This window comes from Cynocephalus volans, chromosome 3 (genome assembly GCF_027409185.1).
Source record: "Cynocephalus volans isolate mCynVol1 chromosome 3, mCynVol1.pri, whole genome shotgun sequence".
Lineage (NCBI taxonomy): Eukaryota > Metazoa > Chordata > Mammalia > Dermoptera > Cynocephalidae > Cynocephalus > Cynocephalus volans.
The window spans coordinates 33,467,993-33,490,548 of NC_084462.1; the positions used below are offsets into that span (position 1 = coordinate 33,467,993).

A 22,556-nucleotide genomic window follows, 5' to 3' on the forward strand; every position below is an offset into this window, starting at 1 on the left:
CTCCTCCACCAGTGACCCAAGCCGAGGTACAGCTGCGTCCGCGTGCGGAGACACTGCAGGTCGGACTGAGCGCCCCACCTCACCGAGGGCAGGTGAAGGGGACCAGGCGACGGGGACCGCCACACACGCCTGCTCCGCCACCACCATCGCGTCTGAAAACTGACACCTAGAACATCGATCTGAGCCCCCAGCCCTGCCCTTGAAGCCGGCGAGGAGGTGGACGGGGCCGGCTCGGTAATCAAAGTGGGGGCCGCCCCGAGCCGCTGCCCGCCTTCAAGCAGGCCAGTGCCAGCCCCAGCCACCGGCCACGACAGGGATCAGAAGGCATCTACACAGGGACTTTGTAAGAGGAGCTTGGGTCGCGCCGACTCGTGAGGGACCAAGTACTAGAGCTGCTTGCATGCTATACTAATACAAACAAATGGGATCGAGCCACTTACCTACCCAACTGTGACTGTTGCCTGAAAAAAGTGTGGTTTTTATTCTGCTTATATTTAAAACTGATGGGGGGGGGAGCAGCTTGCAAAAACCCTCAACTGCTTATGTGTATATTCCTCCCTTAGAAAACACCCTTCAGACAGGAAGAAAAGGAAACATGGCCAATAAATTCAGATGTTTTATTCTGTAAAGCACATATGCACATATTTCAAACACAGAAAATTAATCTGGGAGTGAATGCCATAACAGATCAGCTACTGACCATCATGCAGCAAAATAGTGAAATGGATCCACTGGCCCTCATAACCCCACAGTGCCTGCAGGAGGGTTGAAAAACCAGGATGTTGAATCCCTATATACTGCCAAAGAAAATGCAACAGAAACGGCAGGTTCCTAACGATGAGAAAAACTTACACACAGAATCAAAACTGATTCAAGTCGTACAGTAAAAGGACAAAAGGAAAAAGGAAAGAGATCAATATGATCTGAAACAACCATTTTAATAGTAAGTTGCTGACCTTTTGTTGGACCTCCAGTCCAAGGTGCCTGAGAACAAGCCTGTGCTCCAGTGCGGGGTGACCCCTAAACGGCAGTGGGCCCCATCTGTAACACTCTCCTAAGGTCCACCAGCAAGACACAGCTGTAGACTGGGCCTTCTCTGTAAGGTCCCAGGCCTCTTCACCCACGTCCCACGGCCTCCTCTCTTCCCCAGCCCTCCTTCATCCACCTGACTGACTCTGCATTTCTAGGAGATCTTTGAGAATTACTTGCTAGGGTCAATGTTGGATTTTAAAGTGTGTGTCCTGGCCTCAAGACAAGCCATATTGTCCAGACATTTTTGGCACTTCCTCCTCTCATGCCTAACAGTGTCCTTCCTCCCCTGGCTACAGATTCTAGCCATTCCCTATAATTAAAACAAGGCTAATTACTATTAGCAACAAACTAGATTGATCAAACCAGTGACAAACTTTTCTCACTTGTCTTTTTCCTTTTATATGACTCTGCCAGTTATAAATCTATCCCTATAACTCTACTGCATTGGGATTTTATTCAGAAGCAGCTTAATCTAAAATCTGAGGGTTCTAATGATATTGACATTTCTAAAAGCCAAGCCAAATGGCTCTTTCTCAGTCTTGTCTCTTAAGGGTCTCAAAGTCTCTAAAAAGAAAACTAAATTACCAAGTTAGTCATGCATCATGTAAGCAACTCGTGTCATACAAAAAAACTGGATAGACAAATACAATTACCACCCCTGAAATGTACTGAAAGAAAAAAAAAAGGAATACTAACATATCAAGTTACTAGGGTGATTATTTTATCAACCTTCAGTAAGAACCCACAATTGTTTTCCATTCAAGAATGACTAGACTACAATGCCCTAGGTCTGAATATTTCATACTGCAGGAACTAATTCTAATTTAGAACAGACCTAGAGTTAAGGGAAAGAAATGCTGACAGTCACATCTAAGGTTTTAATGGGCCTTCAGCTGTAACACTGCCTGGGAGAACACAGATGTCATTAACAACAATGAAGTTATTAAGGCCAAGAATTATTAAGAAAAAGAAAAACAGTAAGAATATACAAGTAACAAGAAAGGACTGGAAAAGATAATGCACAATTTTTTTTTAAGGAAGAAGAGACAGGAACTAGATAATCAAAATGTTATTTAAAAAATGCTTTTGGTTTTCCCCAATAAATGGCAAATCAAAATCGCATTCCTTCACATTTCACAGGCATCATTTTCATTATGTTACTCACCTACTAGTTGCCATTTTCCTTCTGAGGACGTGAGCTGCATAAAAATAAATGAAAAAAAGAAAACCCACCCCTCTTCCAAAAAAAAAAAAACCCCTTCACGACTATTAAACCAAATCATTCTCTTTCCATACTGTCATCTGCATTCCAGAAAGTAGATCATTTTTACTCTACTCTAGAACCATCTACTTAATTTTTAAGCCATTCTAGGTGAGGAAGTTTAACTTTTATAATACAAGGAAGGTGCAACAGAGGACAAAAAGACAGTAGAACATTCTATGCCAACTCAAACAAGACCAGGCTCCTCACTGTCCATGTGGAAAATAAAACTTAGATCTTTTACCATGAGGTGAATTTTGAATATTTCACTTTTTACTCAGGATAAAAGCACAAGTCTGTCCTAACTAGAGTAGTATTAAAATGTGACCAGTTTTTCTTCAAAAAAAGAAAACCCCAACTTAGATAGGTATGTTTCCTTGCAAGCAAAATGGAGAAAAAGGTATTATTGTTGTTACTATGATTATTAAGCCACAGACACATAAAATCCACAAAATGGATTGGTGGCTCTGGAAATGCAATATCATATCAAAGGTGCAGACTGTTTCAGCATTCTGTACAATCAGGCAGAAACAAGACCAAAGTAAACCTCAACCTCACCAGCAATGAAACGCGCCTGTGACCTTGGTAAAAACATCATGCCCTGCTCTGATGCAGCAAGATCCATGAATCTTCTCTAGTGCTTGGCGGAAAGTTCCTGCCAATTCCACCAGTGCACAGTGAGGCTGACAGGCTCTAGCTGCACTCAGTGCAAAGCACGTGCATCACTGAACCAATTTCCAAATAGAATTTTATAAATATGTACAAATCAGTTACAGGCACTTGAAATGTCTTTGGCTGGAATAACCCAACATTGCAAGGTAACGTATTCACAGAGTGTCCAGGCCCAGGCTGGGTGCAGCAGGCAAGGATTATGATTCTGAGTCTCTCAGGAAACACGGAGCTGTGAGATTAGGCTTCAGCCAAAGCCACCTGGAAGAGAGCAAGACAAGCAATGAAGTCAAACAGGGAAACCCAGGTAACTTGGCTCTGCTGGTGCCCTTGAGAGGCAGCAACCTACCCAAGGACCAGGGAGACATACTGACTGCATGCATCTATCAGGCAGGGAAGTTATTAAAACCTGAGGGAAAAAAAATCTCACCTAGGAAGGAGTGTCTATAAGTCTAAAGTCTCATGTAAGAAGCAGCTCATCTGCAGAACCACTGTGCTGAGATAGAGCTGAGTGTGTTCAACCCTGATCAGCGTCTGCTGAGCATTTCTCACAATGATGGAGGTGGAGGGGAGGCAGCCTATCCAGGGCCAGTGATTCTCTCCTGGGGATCCGAGACAGCTGCCACAGTCAGTACCCTTTAACAGCTAAGAAGCCTTGGGTGTTGGCTGAAAATCCAACACCATAATTTAGGCTGAGGGTAAAAACTACTGACAAGGAAAAGACAGGAACTAGTTTCTTTGGAGGAAAGGTACCACCCACAATAAATGGAATAAGGATGAACTGGGACTTTCCGTATTCAGAGACCTCTAGCCAAACGCTGGGCAGACCCCATCCACAGCTCACCTTCTCAGGACAAAATTCAGGATTGCTCTGACGTAATTTGCTGGGTCTGCCTTTGATAACAGCATAGCAAAACATTGTTATCACCATCACAAAGAGGAAGTAACTGGTGTGCATGAGATGCAAATTTATTAATGAACGGTCATCCTAAATGAAGAGAAAAAACAGAAATATCTGCACTGAGTTACTGAAAGATTTTAATGCTGGCTTTCTGCAGACAGAATTCACAGCCTCCAGACTTGCCCCAGCTTTCATTCTTAAGATGGAACGGGTGGTTTCTTCTTTTGTTTCCTAAACTAGCAAAGCTGGATATAACTAAGCGAAGACATGGTGTTCCTGAGCAATCCGTGCTGGAGACCACCCACTCCTCCTGACGCTGTTCTCTGCCCTGCCTTCTGCACCCCACACTGCACCCCACACTGCACCCCACACTGCCTGAACTCCTTCCCCTGACTCCTCGCCTGGGAAGGCCCCAGAGATTCTGCCTTTCACCCGGCCCCTCCAGACACACCCTCTTGCTCCACTGGCCCTCAGCTGCATGGCTGGCAGCCCCAGCCTGCATTCCTAACTCCTTGCCGCCCCCCTGCCGGGAAGACTGAGCACATCACCTCTCCCCGAAGGCAACTTCTTTCCTTCTGCTGTTTGCCTACTTCGGTAAGTCCCTGGCTGAAAACACTGAGGTCGTCCTTGACTGATTCCTCTTTTACCTCCCACATGCAACTGTCCCAGGCCCTGCTGGTTGTCAGAGCTCCTGGACAGGCTTCCACTTGTTTTCCTCCTCATGGCCCAGTCCTCACAACATCAGCCTTAGGTTCCATGCCATTTCCACACAACATGTGGCAGACCAGTGTCCTGCTTTACAAATCTCCTCCAGCCCAAACACAGGCAGCGGCTGCCTTGCCAGAGAAGAAAGGCTGCATGCCTCAGCTAGGCACACGAGGCCTTCTGGAACCTGGCCTTGGCCCCCCATCCAGCCTCACCCCTGCAGGCTGCTGGCCTACCAACTTCCACAACTTGGTAAAAACAAGCCACGAAAAAGAAAAAGGACTGGGCCAAAAGAAGATAAATCCACCTAACACATACTGATAGGAAGAAAAGTAAGGGCATTTACACGACATCAGTGCAGTCTATTAAAAGTGGGCTCAAGCCTAAGCAGGAAACTAAGCTAGCACATCACCTGCTAGACTAATAACACTGTTTTCTTTCCCTTCCCTCTTTAAGTTGAATCCTATTCAGGCCTCAATATCTAGCCAAAGATTCATCTCCTTTTACTACTTACTTCTACCTTTCTGAACTCCAAGCAGTACTATGTGCTGCTCATACTAACACTAACCAAATAGTCTTCTATGAATGGTTATGTGCATCAGTAAATTGTGCAAGCATCTCTTGTAATCCCCATGGGTTAGGCACACATGCTGAACAAAACAGAAAACAAAGAAAAAGAGATTTTTCTTAACCAAAAGCATGGCACATTTTCCCAAGTCTCTACCACTACGCCTAGTCTCCCAACCCAGCTGGAAATCTAGAGTGGCAGGGGCTACACTAACCCAAGAAAGTGAACAGGGCCTCTGCCAACAGTTCCAGGAGACACACACACACACACACAAGATTTTTCTCACTTACATCTGGAACAATAACTGTAAGCTTAGGATTTAAAGCATGATAGACTTTTCCAATGGCCCCCTTGTAACACCAGAAAGGATTATAATCTTGAGCATATTTTGTGTTGGCATCTCTAGCAGTTGTGAAGATCTTATACCACAGTGTGGCATTGCTGTATGTGTCAGGAACACAGTGTGGTGGCTGCCTGCGGGGGAAGACAGGAAAAGACACGTGCTCGGTGGCCTGAGACATTTACTTTTATCTCCCCAACAGCACCCAGCACAACAGTGAACACAACAACAGAGGTGGAAAGGAGAAATAAAATGAGACACACATGCTTCTGACAATATCATGTTTCTGTGATATAAATACCATTATATTTTTAGTTTGAGGTTTTGGTTTTTGGGGTTTTTTAAAAAATAAACACATAACACGAGAAGAAAACAGGCACCTGACCTTTAGGAGTTCAGGTGCTGGATTTCTGCCTTCAAAATTCAAGTCAACTCCTCTCAGACAAGATGTGGCCAAAGGACCCTGCTCCTTTTAAATATATTTTCTAAAATTATCTAAATTCTTAGGTACAACTAGAAGCTTTACACACAAACTTCTGCATCAGGTATTATAACACCAAATGTTTAATTTATCTGATCTTGTCCTATAAACTTCCAAATGTCTAAAACAGATAAATTCTAGGATAATTCTTATTAAAAAATGATTCACCACAGAATTCTTTTAAATAGGTTGGATCTTCTTGTGTATTTCACCTATTTATTTATAGACCATTATCTACTTAACAGAGAAAGAGCAGGCCTACCACCCCACAAAAAAAAAACCTTAAAGGCAACAACACTGACTGCTACTAAAAAAAATTGAAGTTTCAGAAATAATACTGTTTAATGGGAAAAAATGTTCAATTTTACACTCAGTTTAAAAACTAACACTTTTTGGATAATGGAGATGAACAAAACCTTTATCTTTGGAGAGCCTTAATTACGGATCACTCTGGTCCTACGAGATCAGCTCTTAATTATTTTTATTTTTGAGCGGGGACTGGCCAGTACGGGAATCCGAACCCTTGACCATGGTGACATCAGCGCCATGCTCTACCAAGTGAGCTGACTGCCAGCCCTTTATCTTGTGGCACGCTTCTTCTGTTCTTATAGGAAAGGCAGCCCCAGAATATCTGACAACCAGATGTGGTTATGGCCTGTTGAAGCACCAGCATTCTGAAGTTTACATGTAGACAGTCTACCTTTAGAATTCCAAATTAAATAATCTTTTAGACAGGTCCAGATGATGCAACGTGAGCCATCCTGGGGATTTACTGCCGAGACAGCCAGACATACTCATGGCTAACAAAGCTTCTCTCACATATCCACTGGCTGCAGGAAACACTTACACAGTGACGGGGAACACGCCAGGGGTGGCCGTGAGGGTCATGCAGGCTGTGAACACCACCTGCTCACAGTGACCATGAAGGGCACAGTCATCCGAGCTCCAAGCTGCAGGCAGGGTAAAGGTAATGTTTATCTCCTCGTGGGCTTCCCTGCCTATGAAAGAGAAATTGTTAATTTGGTAAATAAAGGCAAGAATTCACATATTTATTATTTTCTGGGATTTGAATAAATCCTGAAATCAAACACACTCAGGAATCACCTATCAGCCGGGACACCTTTTAGGATTCCAGGAATGACAAGAGTGATCTAGACTATGAGGCCTACTAGCAGAGCCACAAAGAGGCAAACAGAGAAGAGCCACTTTTCAACCGGGGCCTAGAAATGCCAGGCAAGAGCCCAAGCAGTATCTGAGATGGAAAGCTTGGGCTGGGTGAATTATCACCACTGTTTTAGCATTTGCCTAGCACCCTTACCATTTTCAAACTGCTTTTATATGTATTTTATACTTAAAATGAACCACTATCCCATGAACATGACCAAGGAAGTATCACTACTGCCCTTTTATATATGAACAAACTGAGGATCAGAGGGTCTAACAGACTAAGAAAGGTCATGGGAGTGGGAAGCGAAGAAGCTTAAACTACGACCAAGAAGCTCCAATGCTAGCCAGAAGAAAAAGGTCCACCTGCTGCACAGAAAACCCAGAAGTCACCCATACCTTGATCACCATGCGAAAACTCTCACCTCTAACAGCCAATAAGAGTCTGGCAGGCACTCAGATTCCTTTAAGGACTTTTTAAAAAGGCTTCTGGTAACCAAAGAACTCAAGGCAAAGGCTATTCTGCCAAGGCCCACCCCAGGCCCCCCTCAGGACACCCTCCTTGACTATTCCAGCTTCCACTGCTTTCCATCCTTCTCCCCAACACTCACAGTCTGTCACAGGATTATTACTGGTCAAGGGCAGGGCTCCAAGTTTTATAGGTGTTTGTTTTTCACACTACTTAACAAGCACTTATATAGCATTTCCTCTGGGCCAGGAACTACTGTCAGTGTTTAATAAACATCAACTCATGTTATCTTTTTCTCTTCCATAATCCCAAAATTCTAAAGAGAAGAAACCAAGTCCTAGGCTTTTTCTGTTCTTTTCAGCAGCTAGGACAGTGCTGAGCTGATGGTGGGCATTCAAAAATTTGTAGACTAATAGCAATACAATATTTGTAGTAAGTATTGAAAATTCCAAAAAGATAAACCTGAATAAAAATCAAGTGTTTGTTAAATATTAAGGCCAGAAACAGGCCTTACAGTTTTTTCAGCTTCTCTCCTTACAGGCTTTTATTGAGAGACTGCGAGCAAAGAACTTTACTACTGAAGTTGTAGTAGAAATGGTTCCTTCTTGACTTCATGTAGTTCAAACTCAACAAAAGGAGACACATGCAAAAATAAAACATAGCACAATGAGTAAAACTACACATGGCTGGTCTTCTCTCTTGTAATGGTTGTTGCCTGAGGATCTAAAGGGGAAGTGGCTAACACTCACATACCTGAAAGTCCAATCTGATGCCCTAAGATGGTCGAGTACAGGTGTGTGACGTTGCGAGAGTACCCTCCAAAGGGTTTGAGGGGGTCCAGGGTTAGGGTGATTGCAACTGAGATGTTAACTGGGCCGGAATCTTCCAGAGCCTGGGGGGACTGGGTGGACCCTCTGGCCTGCCCGCTGGTCACAGTGCTTTCTGGAGTTGTGGTGTCGTTTATGAGATGCTTTAATGTTTCATTTTCTGATACACACAAGTCCAAATCATTAAACCGCAGCAGAAAAGTATTCCAATCCTTCAGTAAAGTGAAATAAAGAGAAACAAATGTGAGCAGTCCTGAAGTCTCCCAGTGCAGGAATATAACCATGACCCTCAGTGTGGCATCATATCACAACAGAAAAGCTATAATGCAGAGTCAATCATTTCAAATAACAGTGACAACACGGCCATCATCCTCCATACTGGCAGACTAGTGTGATTTTTCTAACCACCCTCATATTCATAATCTGTAACATCAACTCTGCATTGGCATGGGAGAAATAAGTCATGAGATTAAACAAACTTATTCAAGAAAACAGGTTTTCTAAAAAAAACAAGCATATTATTATACTTACAGAAAATGACTTAGCCTCAGAATCAACTTGAAAACAAAATTTGAACAAAACTAGTAAAACATTAAAAACATTAACCCAAACTCCTTTAACAGTTACAATTATAGTTATTTTTTTTAAATAAGGCTACCTTAAAATAATTCCTTAAGAAGTCCATTTAAACACCTTGCTTTCTCTCTCTAGAATGCAAAACAGCAGTAAATATCCATACTCATTTAGTACTTTTTCCCCTTGTCATGGGCTTTGGCTGCCACCTCAGAGCAGGAACAATTTCAAAAGAAGGGCACAAGATGCTTTCAGCCTTCTCTTAATATTTACAACCTTTACTGATGATTTAAATCAGAAGTCAGTTTTAAGAGCACATACAGCTAATTATTTCATAATTAAAAAGATGCCAACATAGTAAAGGACCCGCCAGGGTCTATTAATTTTAGCAGAAACCCAAAGGTGAACTCAAGCTGAAACAGCAACAACAAAACTAACCTGGGCTCTTACATGGAACTTCTTTCTCCCATCCAACATTACTTTAGACAAAGTTGGCAAGTGTGAACACAAACCAAGTTACACTTCCAATTACTCTAATACTAGTGCTAACTACAAATGCCACCTGAGCAATCCCCAAGCAGTCACCTGAGTCTACCTTTACAACATCAACATAACTGTACCTGACACTTAGTGAGACTGCTACTATATGTACCAAATTACATTTTCCCTAACATCTACAAATTCAGCAGACCATTCTAGTACATTAGGGTTGAAAATTAACATTCTAGTCCCCTCCCTTCATATTCCAGACATAAAGAAACTAAGGCCCAGAGCAAATTAGGGACTCTCCAATTCTCCAGATAAAGGCAGAATCAGCATTAAGTTCTGATTCATGTGATCTCCGGACTAGCCAGCGCAAAAAAAAAAAAAAATTCTGCTTCAAGGCACAAAACTTTTCCCATACAATACTACCTTTCGTACATCCTAGGATCCTCATCTGAAAATAAAATCACTAAATTAATCAAAACCAAAGTTCTGCAGCATCCTGGCATTGCTTTCCCACAGAGCTCAAGTCTGTGCTGAACAGCCAGCCAAAGCCAATGCCAGGCCCCATTTTGACTATTAAGGGCTAATTATCCAGGCCACATCTTAACCATTTCCTTGGCCTCTGTGGGAAAGAAATGCCAATGCTACAGAGCTTTGGTTGTGACTAGAATATTCATTTTCAGCCCTAACGTGCTACAGCCTGTTCATGCAACCTTTCTAGATTCAGGCAGGGTCAGAAAAGGAGAATTAAGCCAGCCCCTTGCTAAGAAACTCTTTGAAAGGGTTTCATGGTAGAAATAGCTCAAACTTGTTACTTTAACTGTGTTAGAGAAAGTTCACACGTGAAGGCTGTACCTACTGCCAAGATCGCCTATGATCTAGAACACGGAAGAACACAAGAGAAAGCTGCGATCCCAACTACACAGAGCAGAGCTGTCCTCCCCATCGCAAGGTACACATGGCACAGCAGCAACGCAACCCCGGTCCCCCACCCCCCGCACCCCAACCACCAAGGAGCAAACCAAGAAGAAAAAAGTAGAAGAGAAGGCACTCGGGCCGGCCCGTGGCTCACTCGGGAGAGTGTGGTGCTGAGAACACCAAGGCCCCGGGTTCGGATCCCATATACGGATGGCCGGTTCGCTCACTGGCTGAGCGTGGTGCTCACAACACCAAGTCAAGGGTTAAGATCCCCTTACCGGTCATCTTTAAAAAAAAAAAAAAAAAAAAAGAAGGTACTCAAGAAATCCATCAAGACAGGAACTCATTCATTCTAAAAGAAAACTCTACCAGTCAATTCACCGTATCATTAATTCAGCATAATTTCTAGGACATAAAATAAATTTATGAATAGGCAATTGTCATTCACCTCTATTAAGAATTATTAAATTTGTTTTCTGATATACAAAATACACATCTTTTAAAATCTGCGTTACATGTGTTCAAACTACTATATGCATAGATTAAGGATAAAGGTCAATGCCTTAATAATTTATTTAAAATGCCCAAAATGTAAAATCTAGAAGGCATGTTTGTAGATAACTGAGGATTTCCTTGATCAAAAAAGACAAATACATTGGAAATAAGATTCTGCTTTTGAATTTCTTTGGGATCCCCTTCTTATCCAATAAAAAAGCCATCAGTACAATTGATAAAACTCCATGATGATATGTAGCTTTAAAATATCAAATGTTCACAGTTTTCTAAAATTGCAATGAGCTAATTTTATATGAATATCAAAGAAGTAACTTCTCCAGCTTCTTGACACAAATCATTTTACAGCTATACTCTCCAAAAGGCATGTTTCATTGCTCAAATAGCATAGAACTGGTACAATTATTTAAATCAAACAATAACTATCTACTTAGGTATTTTCTAACAAAGCATGTATGGGAGATGAAAGATGAAAAATTCTGAATAAATACTAATTTTTCTCACCAGGAGAAAAAAGTCACAACCAAAGAAAGGCGCATGGAGAGCCAAAAGGCGTTTCCCCCAAGCCTGAGAGAGAAGTCTTACACACTGTACCTCTGCCATTTCTGGTGATTTAATCTCCTTGATTTTGAAGAAATAGCCCAGGGTCAGGAAAGCTATTGCCATGGCGCTCACACTGATCATAAAGACCACCAGGGGAGGCCGACTGCTGATGTAGACCTTCAGGTTCTCCAGGGGGTTGATGTTGAACATTATTCTGATCAGCTCCACCTGAAAGAAATTAGTCAAAGACTCATAGACTGACTTACCAAAAGAAAAGCTATGATTCTCATTTTTGTTTCCTTTACTAGTGTTGGGGGGTGAGGGGGAACACTCAATTTTGAATGTGAGAAATGTCTGACTATAAATTCATTCAAAAGACTAGATGGAAAAAGCACTAAATGTTAACTGTCATTACCTAAAAGCAGTAGGATCTTGAAAGATATTTATTTTCTTTCAGTTTGAATCCTCTAAATATTCTATAACAAATACTGCTATTTCCTTATTACTTAAGGGAACGTTTAAGCAGGTCAACAATAACACACACGTGCTAACATGTACAGAAATAAATTGTGGATGCTCTCATTTCCTACAACTGAAAAGCTGAATTCTATTCACTCAACATTCTGCCCTGTTTACTGCCATCCTAGCACCTGGCATGGAGCAGACACTCAATAAATACTGAATGCATTTTTATCACTCCCTTGCTTAAACCCTCCTATGGCTTCCCACCAGACAAAGGTCAGTGACAGCTCCCAGTCACCACCCAAAGGGTTTCCTGACCCAGAAGTCCTGCCAGCCTCTCCCACTACATCATCACGAACTCCCCCTCCTTCACTGGGCTTTGGCCACACTGGCCTTGTAATTTTTCAGGATCTACATGTCAATTTCTGCAAGGAAGTCAGCTAGGACTCTGACAGGGATTGCACTTAATTTGCAGATTAGTTTAGGAAGTACTGCCATCTTTTTTTTTTCCTTGATTTATTTTTCTTTTTATTTTAACTTCTCAATAAACAATGTAGTTGATTTTCGTGTCCCTTTACCTGTTCCTAAAAGTATGGAACGCTTCACGAATTTGTGTGTCATTCTTGCGCAGGGGCCATGCTAATCTTCTCTGTATTGTTCCAATTTTAGTATATGTGCTGCCGAAGCGAGCATAATACTGCCACCTTAACAACGTTGTCTTCTACTCCATAAACCTGAGATGCCTTTCCACTTATTTAGGTTTTCTTTTCTGTTTTCAAAGTGTAAGTCTGCATTTCTTTGGTTAAGTTTTTTCCTAAGTATTTTATTCTTCCTGCAATTTTTGAACATGGCCTATCTGAAGGTCTCTGCTCAAGCATCAGCTCCTCCAAGTGGGCCTTCCTTAACCACCCATGAACTTTTTGAAGTATCCTCATATCACTAGGTCATCCTAGCATCACAAAAATTAACAGAATTCGTTAACTCTTAATCACTTTCTAAAACAATGTAAATAAGATATGTACTTCTATTAGAAGTTTGACAGATCTGACCAGAAAACCACCTGAGTCTGCCAAGGTTTTGTTTGGTTTTGTGTTTTTGGTGAGTTGTCTCAACTAATTACTTATTCATATTTTTAATGGCTATCAGTCTATTTCTATTGAGTCAGTTTCGATAAGATATACTATTCTAGGAAATTGTCCATTTTACATTGGTTTTTAAACTTTCTGGCATATTATTTTGCAAGTTGTTCAATTTTTAACTTACTTGTAGTTGTGTTCTTTTTCATTACAAGTGTTTCTGTGTGTGTTTGTCACCTCCTCTTTTTAATGAACCTTGCCAGAGCTTTATTGCAGTCATGTTTTCAAAGAGCCAGTATTTGGTTTTGTAGATTGTATCTAGATAATTTCTTTGTTTTCTAGTTTCAGTAATTTCTACAAATCTTTTTAATTACTTTCTTCCATCTGCTTTCTTTGGGTTTTTCTAACTTCGTCAATTGGAATCTTAGCTCACATCTTCTGTTTTCTCTTCTAATGTAAGCGTTTCAGAACATAAATTTCCCTCAACATACTCCTCTTTTAGCTGCATTCCTTTCCCTCACTCTACTACCAATCTAACCCAGCAGCAAATCCTACTGATTTTCTTTCCAACATGTATCTCAATCTACCTATCCTGCCCATCTTGTTCAGATGACAGAGACTGATCACTGGATTAGCCCCCTCCAGCCCTGAGACCTCTATATCTGAGTGCCCTTGGACATCTCTACACCTGTATGATCCAAAACTGAACGCATCTGCTTTCCTGTCCAACCCAGCTCTTCCTCCTGTTCTCCCCATCTCAATCCAGAACTTCAGGAAACATCCTAGACTTCTTCTGCCTTACTCCCTATATCCAAGCAATGACTAAATGGTAAGGATTCTATTTCATTAACATCTCCTCTGCCTCCTCCTTGCCAAACCCCTCTACTATAATCACTTCTTGCTAAGAGTCCCAACTGGATCTTCCTGCTACCGGTCAAATAATCCATCCTCCATGCTGCTGTCAGAGTGATTTTTCTAAATGCAAATCTAATCGTGTTACTGCTTAAATATCTGAGACCTCCTTAGGATGGCAGTCCACCATGAGGTAAGCCTTATCGCTTCTCACTGGGCTTGCCCCAACATCCCCCTTGTAATTCCCAGCACATCTGAGACAATGTCACAGTTTAAGAAAGCCTTTGGAGTCCATTGGTCCTCCTGACTTTCATAAACTACATCCCACTACTTCACCCACCTCTTCCAAGACTCAGCTCAAGGATTTCCTCCTCTAAGAAACTTCTCCAGGCCCCTCTCACCAACACCTAGGGGAGCAGTGACCACTTTCACTTTTATGTCCACACTACATTCTGCAAATTTCTCACACAGAGCCTGAAACACCTTATTGCAATTTGCCTGTGTATATGTATATCTTCCCAACCAAGCTGTGAGCCTCTCAAGGGCAGACAGAACATCTTACTTGTCTCTGCATACCCAATATCTAGATACAAAATAGGTGATTAAAAATACAAGTTCAAAAGCAAAAACAAACAAACAAAAAATACAAGTTCATTGAATGAAACAAAAGAGTCCAGGCTTAAAACATACACTAAAAAAAAAAATCTAGAAATAACACTAGTTCGGTTAAGATTAATAGGATTCAGAAACAAAAACATCAGTAGTAAATCAGAATTTACTTTGTTAAGAAAGAACAAAACTGAATCATATATAAAAATAAGTACGACCCATTCACCACTTGGAACTACAATTATGAAACATTCAGAAAAACAACAGAAAAATATGAATTAAAATTCACTTCTAGAGAGAACAATCACTAAAACTATGTCACACCAGAAAACACTTAGCTATATCAACATAAATAATCACAGATTAGCAAATATTGTCAACATAAGCCAATTAAATTTATGGAAACTTCCAAAGTAAGACAACTGTAGTCACTAAAAAAGCAAAAGCATTTTTGAATAAAACTATTTAAGAGTCCAAATATTTCACAAATTTTTCTATTTGCTGCTGGCTGGTACAGGCTTCAAACCCTGGACCTTGTTGTATCAGCACCACTCTCTAACCAACAGAGCTAAGTGGCCAGCTCCAAATATTTCACAAATTTAAAATTTCTTTCTACTATTCACAAGAGCATCTTCAAACAGAAAATTAATAAAGGCTAAATGAATTATTTCCTCTACAAAGAGTTACAAGAAAGTTTCTGTAATCTTTGCAATGGTAAATATTGCTTTTAATTAAATAACAAATTAAGCTCTGTTTGAGGGAAAGAGAAAGAGAGAAAGCACTCTATCTGATCCCTCTGCCCTAAATTCATTCCAACTCCAATTAGAGAGTCCTGGTAGTCACCAGGAAAAGAGAAAATGATCAGGGCTGTGAAGCTGCCTCTCTAAAAGTCCAGGAATTTAAGGTACCCAGAAAATAGCCAAAAGGCACCATCACAAGCACATGAAAGCATAGGATTAAAGTCTATCAACACAATACCAAGTTCGGAAACTAGTTCAGCGACAATGCTAAACATCAGATGTTGACTAAGTAAGCAAAAGGCAATACTAAGATGACCCTACAGATAAGCAACCCGCAAGTTACTAGAACACAATTTGCTTAAAAAGAGGCAGGGGAGGGCTGTGTTACAAGCTTTCTGGAGACCAACTTGACCATACATACTGAGTGTTAAAGTCTAGTATGCTTTTTACCTCTGCCATTCTACTTCTAAGAACTTAACCTGAGGAAATGCCCAATGCTGAAAACAAAGATTCAACTACTAAGATAGTTATATCAGGAGTCTGTTTAAAATTGTAAAAAATGGAAAACTAGGTATCCAACACAGCAGGGGACTGGTTAAATAAAGTATGATATCACCCAAGTAGGAACACAATGTGGCCATTAAAAACACAGGATCTAAAATAACATATATAGAACGAGACTACTCTGAGCTTCCTAAGCATGAGGGTCAATGTGCATGCGTGCACAAGCACGCATGTGGGTAAAAGGAGGACACGCCCTCAGGCACAACAGTGGTGATCTCTAGCTGGTGAGATTACATATATCTTCCTTCTTTGGATTTTTTAAAAAACTTCTATCATAAATATGTATTGCCTTTCTAATAATTTTTTAAAATAAAATTTATAAATATAATCTTCAATTGCTCCTGCTGGTCTAGCAGTCAAAGTAAAACTTCATTAAATTTTAATTCCATTTTCTTTATTAATAAAGGTGACAAATGGGAAAAAAACTTAAGAGTGATTTCTTAAATCAACCTAGAAAGAAAACAGAAATCAGGACCTCTAAGCTGTTCTGTGCTGAGAAAAGTAATCCTCAGTTTGCAGTGATCTGTACTCAGAGGCTCGGAGAGACCCCAGAGCAAAACCAGAAAGCACAGCGGGTGCCACGTGCTCTGGGCGGGGTGCGCACAGTGTGCAGGGTTCCTCCATCAGGCACAGGAAGAAAGGACGTGGCAGACACCGCCAGCCAAAAGAGCTCCCAGGATACAGTGTCCTGTGAGGCAGAGAAGAGTTTCAAAGAGGAAGAGGCGCCCACCAAACGCTGCTGAGAGATGAACAGGTGTGAGAGCACAGAAGGAACCTGCGCCCGCCCCTCCCTTCTCTCAGAAGTGCTCGGGAAGCAAAGCTCTCCCCGTCTGGCAAGATCACTGGTGACCTCTGAAACTGTACTCGGGCAGCGAAGAAATCAAACATGAGCAGGTAAGAACAGGGCTGAGGAAACTGAGGCCACAGGTGCAGGTAGAAGGGATGAGTGGGGCTGGCTTTTTATTAAGTGAGGAAACACTGACACCGTGGTAAGGAGAGGAAAGGCACTAAGAAAAGAGAAAGGCCTCCCAGGGGACCAGTGAAGGCAGAAATATGTAATTTTGCAACTTGATTATAATATCTTATTAGAAAGGAAGTAAATCAACATTCATTATGCCAGGCACATGCAGCCTTTCACAGTTTCTCTCTCCTCTCTCCAAAGCCCATGTGCTTTGAAGTATACCGCATGGCTTTGTTCAAGTTTTAAACTCTTTTTATTCTAGTTTTAAACTGGCTTTATTATAGTTTAAACTAGAATCTTTGGACAGGAGAGGGATTCTATATTCCCTGACAATATTTCCTAAACAGTTTCATTACTGTACCTGACTTATGTTCATCTGGGGTACACTAAATCACTACCTGTGCCCCAGACCAAAAAGCTCACTTCACAAGAACAACAAAACCACCATTCATCTTAAACTAGATTGTTTTACCTTAGGCTAACTGGGAAATTCCTGAAAGCTACCCTGTAGTTTGGGGGGTATGGGTAGGGGTGAAAACTGGGGGAAGAAAAGAGAGGAAGGACAAGCGAGGCACACCCCGCCCTCTGTGCCCACCTCCGGATATACCTTGGTCAGTGCTAAGAGAGACTGGCAAGAACTCACCTCGACATCGGAGAGAGGCGCATTTTGATATAAGTATTAAAGTGGCTTTTCTCAAAAATCTTGTGATGTTTGAGACATTCAAAGGGCTTTAAGGCCGGGGTTTGCAAACCCTGAGCCTAATAAAGAACAGTAATCTATGTGACGCCAGATTATCCAAGATTTAGCAGAGATGAGGACACTTGCTGGTGTCAGACAAACCCTGCGCAAGCTCAAGCACCCAGCTATGCCGAGCACTCAGCAGAAACCATCCTTCCTCTCCCACCACAGCAAGTGTAGATAGAATAGGAAGAGATGAGTGGAAGCAGTGAAGACAAAGGGAAACTTCTAGGTCTCCAGTAATCTCTGGGTGCTAAATGCAGTCTGAGTTCCAGTCCTTACATCACCTGGCCATAGCACTTGACACTGAGGGTCGCACCCTCTTCCAGCTCCCAAGACATCCCTCTCCTGGTTTTCCTCACATTCTTCACCTGGCCACCCCCTCCTTCTCGCTGTCCATCAAGGGGGCCTCTGTTCAAAGGGAACAGACTCACTCATGGCTTCATGCCAACTTTACGTACCTCCTCACCCCCAGATCCAAACACCCAACTACTGGAGCTCTCTACTTTGATGTCCCACAGGCACCCTGAACCAACAAGGCCAAAACTTATCACAAGTAACCAAACTGGCTCCTCCTTCTCAAGAAAGACACAGCCATCTGTCTAGTGACTCCTGCCAGCCACTCCTGACTCTCACTCTCCTACAATGCACCAGTTACGGAGTCCTGCCGTTTCCCCCTCTTAAACATCTCTAAAAGCAGCTTGCATTCCATCCCCACAAACACTGCCTTCCTTGGCCAAACTGAACTCCAAATATACCCTGCTCCCATTATCTCTCATTCCTGTGATGTTTCCACAATCCTGCCTCAGACAGTGCCTGGCACCAAGAAGGTGCTTAACGGTAATGTCTACCATTACTGCCTAATTTTTGTGAGAGGCACTGCTCTTAAGAGTTTTGCAGTACACCAGCTCTATTTTATTGATGGGGAAATTAAGGCACAAGGAAGTTAGCTACCTTGTCCAAGATCATATATTAAGCAAACACGGATTCAAATCCAGTCAGCCTCCAGAGCCCATGCATTAACCATTAAGTTCTACTGCTGTCCACTCAATGTTAGAGGCCAACCCCATCAACTGAGATAAAGACTGAAAAGTATCCATACAATTTTGCAATCAAGACATCAATAGTGATGTAAGCAAAACCTCTTTCACAAGGGTGATGGAGCCAGAAACGAGATTACAAAGGGCTAAGGAGTGAAAAAAATCGCATTCTTAATAGCTACCACCTATTGTGTGCCATGTCCCAGGCACCACGCCAAGTGCTGTACATACATCACATTATTTAACCCTTGCAACAGTGCTAGGTGGATATTACTATCGCCACTTTAAAGAGGAAATTGAGACAAAAGAGGTTGAGCAATTTATACAAGGTCACACTGCAAATAAATGACAGAGATGGAATCTGACTTAATTCATCTGACCCCAAAAGATGTGCTGTCATTCACAATGCCAGGGTTGATAAAAAGGTTTCAAGTCAAATGCCAAATCAAAAAAAACAAAAAACAAAAAAAACCCCACAAAATGCCACATGCCATGGACACATAAAGTCTATTTTAGTCACTGACTTCAATAAAAGCACAATCAAGATCAATTTTTTTGAAGTTTAAAATGTTTAATTTGCTCTCCATCTCTTTAGCAAGGCAACTCCTATCTCGGCACTCTCACCAGAATATAAAGCAAAGATGAGCAGAATCTTCTTCTGCCAATGGTTTCTTGTTTCCTAATCTGATACAATTCATAGTGCAGAAGAGACTTTCATAATAACTCAAGTTTAAAGTCATCAAAAGAGAAATTACAACAGAAAGCATAAAGTTTTAGTTGCTAAATGTGCAGATTAGGCAACACCAGTACTCTCATTAAGATGAAAAGGAAAGAGAGGAACAACATAGGCTGATACAATTACCTGTCTATAACCAGACTTACTCCAAAACTCAGACTTCAACTGTATTTCTACTCACTTACAATTAATGAATACATTGTTCCATGTCATAATCATGATATAAAACCGTGGTAACTTCCAACATGCCCCCGTTTCTTTTTTAAAAAATAAATTCACCACAGTCCCAAGATTAAAAATAATTTATCTCTTAAATTGCTAACCATCTTAAAAATCAAAATTAAAAGTACACCTCCCATATTAAAATTTAATATGGGGTTTGATTAACAGATATTTAAGAGAACAAGTCACAACAGAAGCCAAGATTAAGTGAAAGCTAAAGATCTAATATGAAATCTTTTTTTTTTTTTTTGCATCTGGCCAGTATGGGGATCTGAACCTGTGACCTTGGTGTTATAATGCGGTCAATATGAAACCTTAGTAGAACATCCAAACTCAGTGTACAGACTGGAAATGTTTGAAAACAACATTTTTAACCAAACAGCACAAAAGTCCAACTGGTAAGACTCTGTGGTGTAATTCCCAGGGTTACAGTTAGGTATGTAATTACACGCAGAAACAGCACAAATTTATTTGATTTGTACCTGGGAAAGATAACTTAAAGATTTGCGTGCTTATCAAAATAAATCCTAAATGGAAATTCAGTTTGCTAAAAACTCTATCTTTCCTCCATCTCTTCTTTTTCACTTTTAACTGGAATGTCAGAGTGAAAAAAAAATTATTTAAGCCCTCTTACATGGTAATGGAATTCTGTGGCATGTCAATACTGACAAAAACATTCCACAGATCTGCCATCTCTGTATTGTTATACTGTGTTCCCTGTCAGGACCACTCTTTTTCAGATGCTGTCTATAAAGAGGAAGAAATAGAGCAGTGGGTAGAGCAGGAAGAAGAGTCAAAAAGAAGCATTAAGAAGTTAAAATGGTGCAGTCCTGATCATGTTTAACAGCTAAGGTTGAAGCCAGTGAGGTCCAGAGATTAGTCACAGTGTTCCAGAGCAATTACACGCATCCTGTTTGAATGGTTTCAAAGGTTCTTCGACAATATCGGGGAAGAAAAACAATCAGCATCTCTGTGAACAGACTAGGTGTCATTAGAAACACTTAGGACACGACTAAGGGGCTTGCCATTTATCACTTCATTTGGCTGTAGCCAGACCTGCAGAGACATACTAGAGCCGCGCTCCTGCAAACTAACCTAAACACAGGCACTGAAACAACCTGCACACACCAAATTTAATTTCCTGATTGTTACTATCACACAGGAATGACAATCAGCTTCTTTTTCATTGTCCTTAAAATAAATTAAGCACCGCTTGATGCCACTGGCTGCTTAACAAGATAAACTCATCAAATGAAAACAATTCTTTAGAACTCAGAAATCTACCAGAAGCCAGGCTAGGTAGCATATGCTTCTCTGTATTTCTTAGAAAAGTATTTAACCTTTATGCACCAGCCTCTGCCAATACTTATAGGCACCTATTGCCCAAGTACCTAGTCTGTATGCTCTTTCACCAAATGGCCCTAGCTTTTTCATTTCCCAGCTAATTCTGAATGGCACAAATCCTCCTGATCTTTCTAGGTCCATGTCAAAGGTCACTTCATTTATGAAGCTTTTTCTGATCCTAATTATAATAAAATCCCTAGCAGTTGGTAGTTTAGTATGGCAATTCAGTCCCGCTACATTTTATAACCTATTGCTTTCTCTAAGTAAGTTCCTTGGCAAAAACTGTATTTGCACCTAGCTCTTTCTACCTCTCCCCCTTGCAGCAGCTGCAGTGAGAGCCCAAACATCTGGGAAGGTGTGCTGATCAGCATTTAGTGATCTCAGTACTAGAAAGTGGGTGCCGGACCGTATTCTAGTCCACCTGAATCAGGCCAAAGAAATTCTTCCATCACCTTTGCTACACGTTTACTACAACGCCTCCTTACTCCTAGAGAGTAAACGCACTTGGGGGCATGAAGTGCATGTTAGGTGCACAACAGGTCTATTTCCTTTCACAATCCTTAGATGAAATGAGGAAGGAGGAAGGCACTCTTACCAGTTTAGTGCTGGCGGAGCAATCATCTACAAATGGGATACAGATGCTCAGACCCCAAACGGACCAAAAAGGGTGCTACAGGGACAAACCGATGTATCAAATACTGATCATCAGCCTTGACGTTTTTCTTCCCACTACCTCCCATAGTGGCTCACCTCTGGGAAAGTAGCAATTCAGGGGACACACAATCTTTCCAATGCATGCTCCAAATTAGCTTACCATTCATCACCCAGTGAGGGCTGTAACCTGATAGTTGAGAACTAAACTCAGACACCAGATTCAACGAAGGCCCCCTCACCAGCTGCCCAACGGAAACGGCGTTCAGACAATTCAAAACAGCACAGCAAGCCTATCTTATTCTTCATGGTGCCCATGAAGCAAGCTAGAACTACATGCCTCTAGCCCATCTTGAAAGCACTCCACCTGTTTTACTAAAATATGGTTACAGATAAGAATCCACCCCATCTCTTGATATTTAGCAGGCCTGCCACACAGAACACCACTATTCCATTCTAAGCCTCTCCCTCCTACAATCCTTCACTACCCAAAGTCGAAAATGGCAAAAGACCAAAACGTTCCCCGTGCCACAGCCAAATTACCCAGGCCTCAGCGCCACACGAAGAAAGTCCAGCGAGGGCGGGCAGGGAAGCCCCGCTCCGGGTTTGCGGTGGGCAAACACCGGCGGCGGGTGCCCAGGCCGAGGCCGGCCAAAGCGATGCGACCTCCACCAGCAGCTGGGGCGGGGGCTGCAACCCCGCGGACGATGAAGAGACTGGCGGAAGCGCCGCTCCAGACCAGCAAACCCCAGCCGGCCCCGCGGACAGCCCCGGCTCAGCCCGACCCCCGCCCGCCAGCACGGCTCACCCCGCCTCGGCGGGCAGCGGCGCGCCCCGGGCCCGGCCGGGCCAGCTGCTCGGCGGACGCCCGCGGCCGCGCTGGGCTCACTCGCGGCGGCGCGCGGCGGGACCGGGGCCGCTCGGCACCATCCTCCCCGCCGCTCCAGGGGCAGCGTCCGGCTCCGCAGGGCCGATGTGAAGACCAGAGACCAGCCCGGCTCCCGCCACCGTAACGCGGGATCCCCTCAGAATCCGGCAGCCGTGATTTCCGGGTAAAAAGAAAAAAAACGGCAGCGCCAACGCTGCCGTGACCTCTGACACCTGGCGCCC

At 42.3% G+C, this 22,556-nt stretch overlaps 1 protein-coding gene and 1 non-coding gene across 3 annotated transcripts; both read right to left on the reverse strand.

Moving 5' to 3' along the window:
* Positions 1 to 603: 603 nt before the first annotated feature.
* TMEM248 (transmembrane protein 248) lies at positions 604 to 22,549 on the reverse strand. 2 transcript variants are annotated; one of them, XM_063089752.1, is made up of 7 exons: positions 22,255 to 22,549; positions 11,502 to 11,678; positions 8,344 to 8,629; positions 6,805 to 6,955; positions 5,427 to 5,610; positions 3,807 to 3,950; positions 604 to 3,223 (listed from the first exon to the last, which is right to left on the reverse strand). In XM_063089752.1, the coding sequence occupies exons 2-7, from the start codon at positions 11,658 to 11,660 to the stop codon at positions 3,203 to 3,205; spliced, it is 945 nt and encodes a 314-aa protein (XP_062945822.1). In that variant the 5' UTR covers positions 11,661 to 11,678; positions 22,255 to 22,549; the 3' UTR covers positions 604 to 3,202. The 2 variants fall into 2 exon arrangements, with proteins under 2 accessions (XP_062945822.1, XP_062945824.1); XM_063089754.1 differs by lacking the exon at positions 22,255 to 22,549 and adding an exon at positions 21,990 to 22,124.
* On the reverse strand, positions 12,499 to 12,605 carry LOC134374159 (U6 spliceosomal RNA). Its single transcript, XR_010023034.1, has one exon. It is a non-coding gene; the product is annotated as a U6 spliceosomal RNA (small nuclear RNA).
* Positions 22,550 to 22,556: the final 7 nt, after the last annotated feature.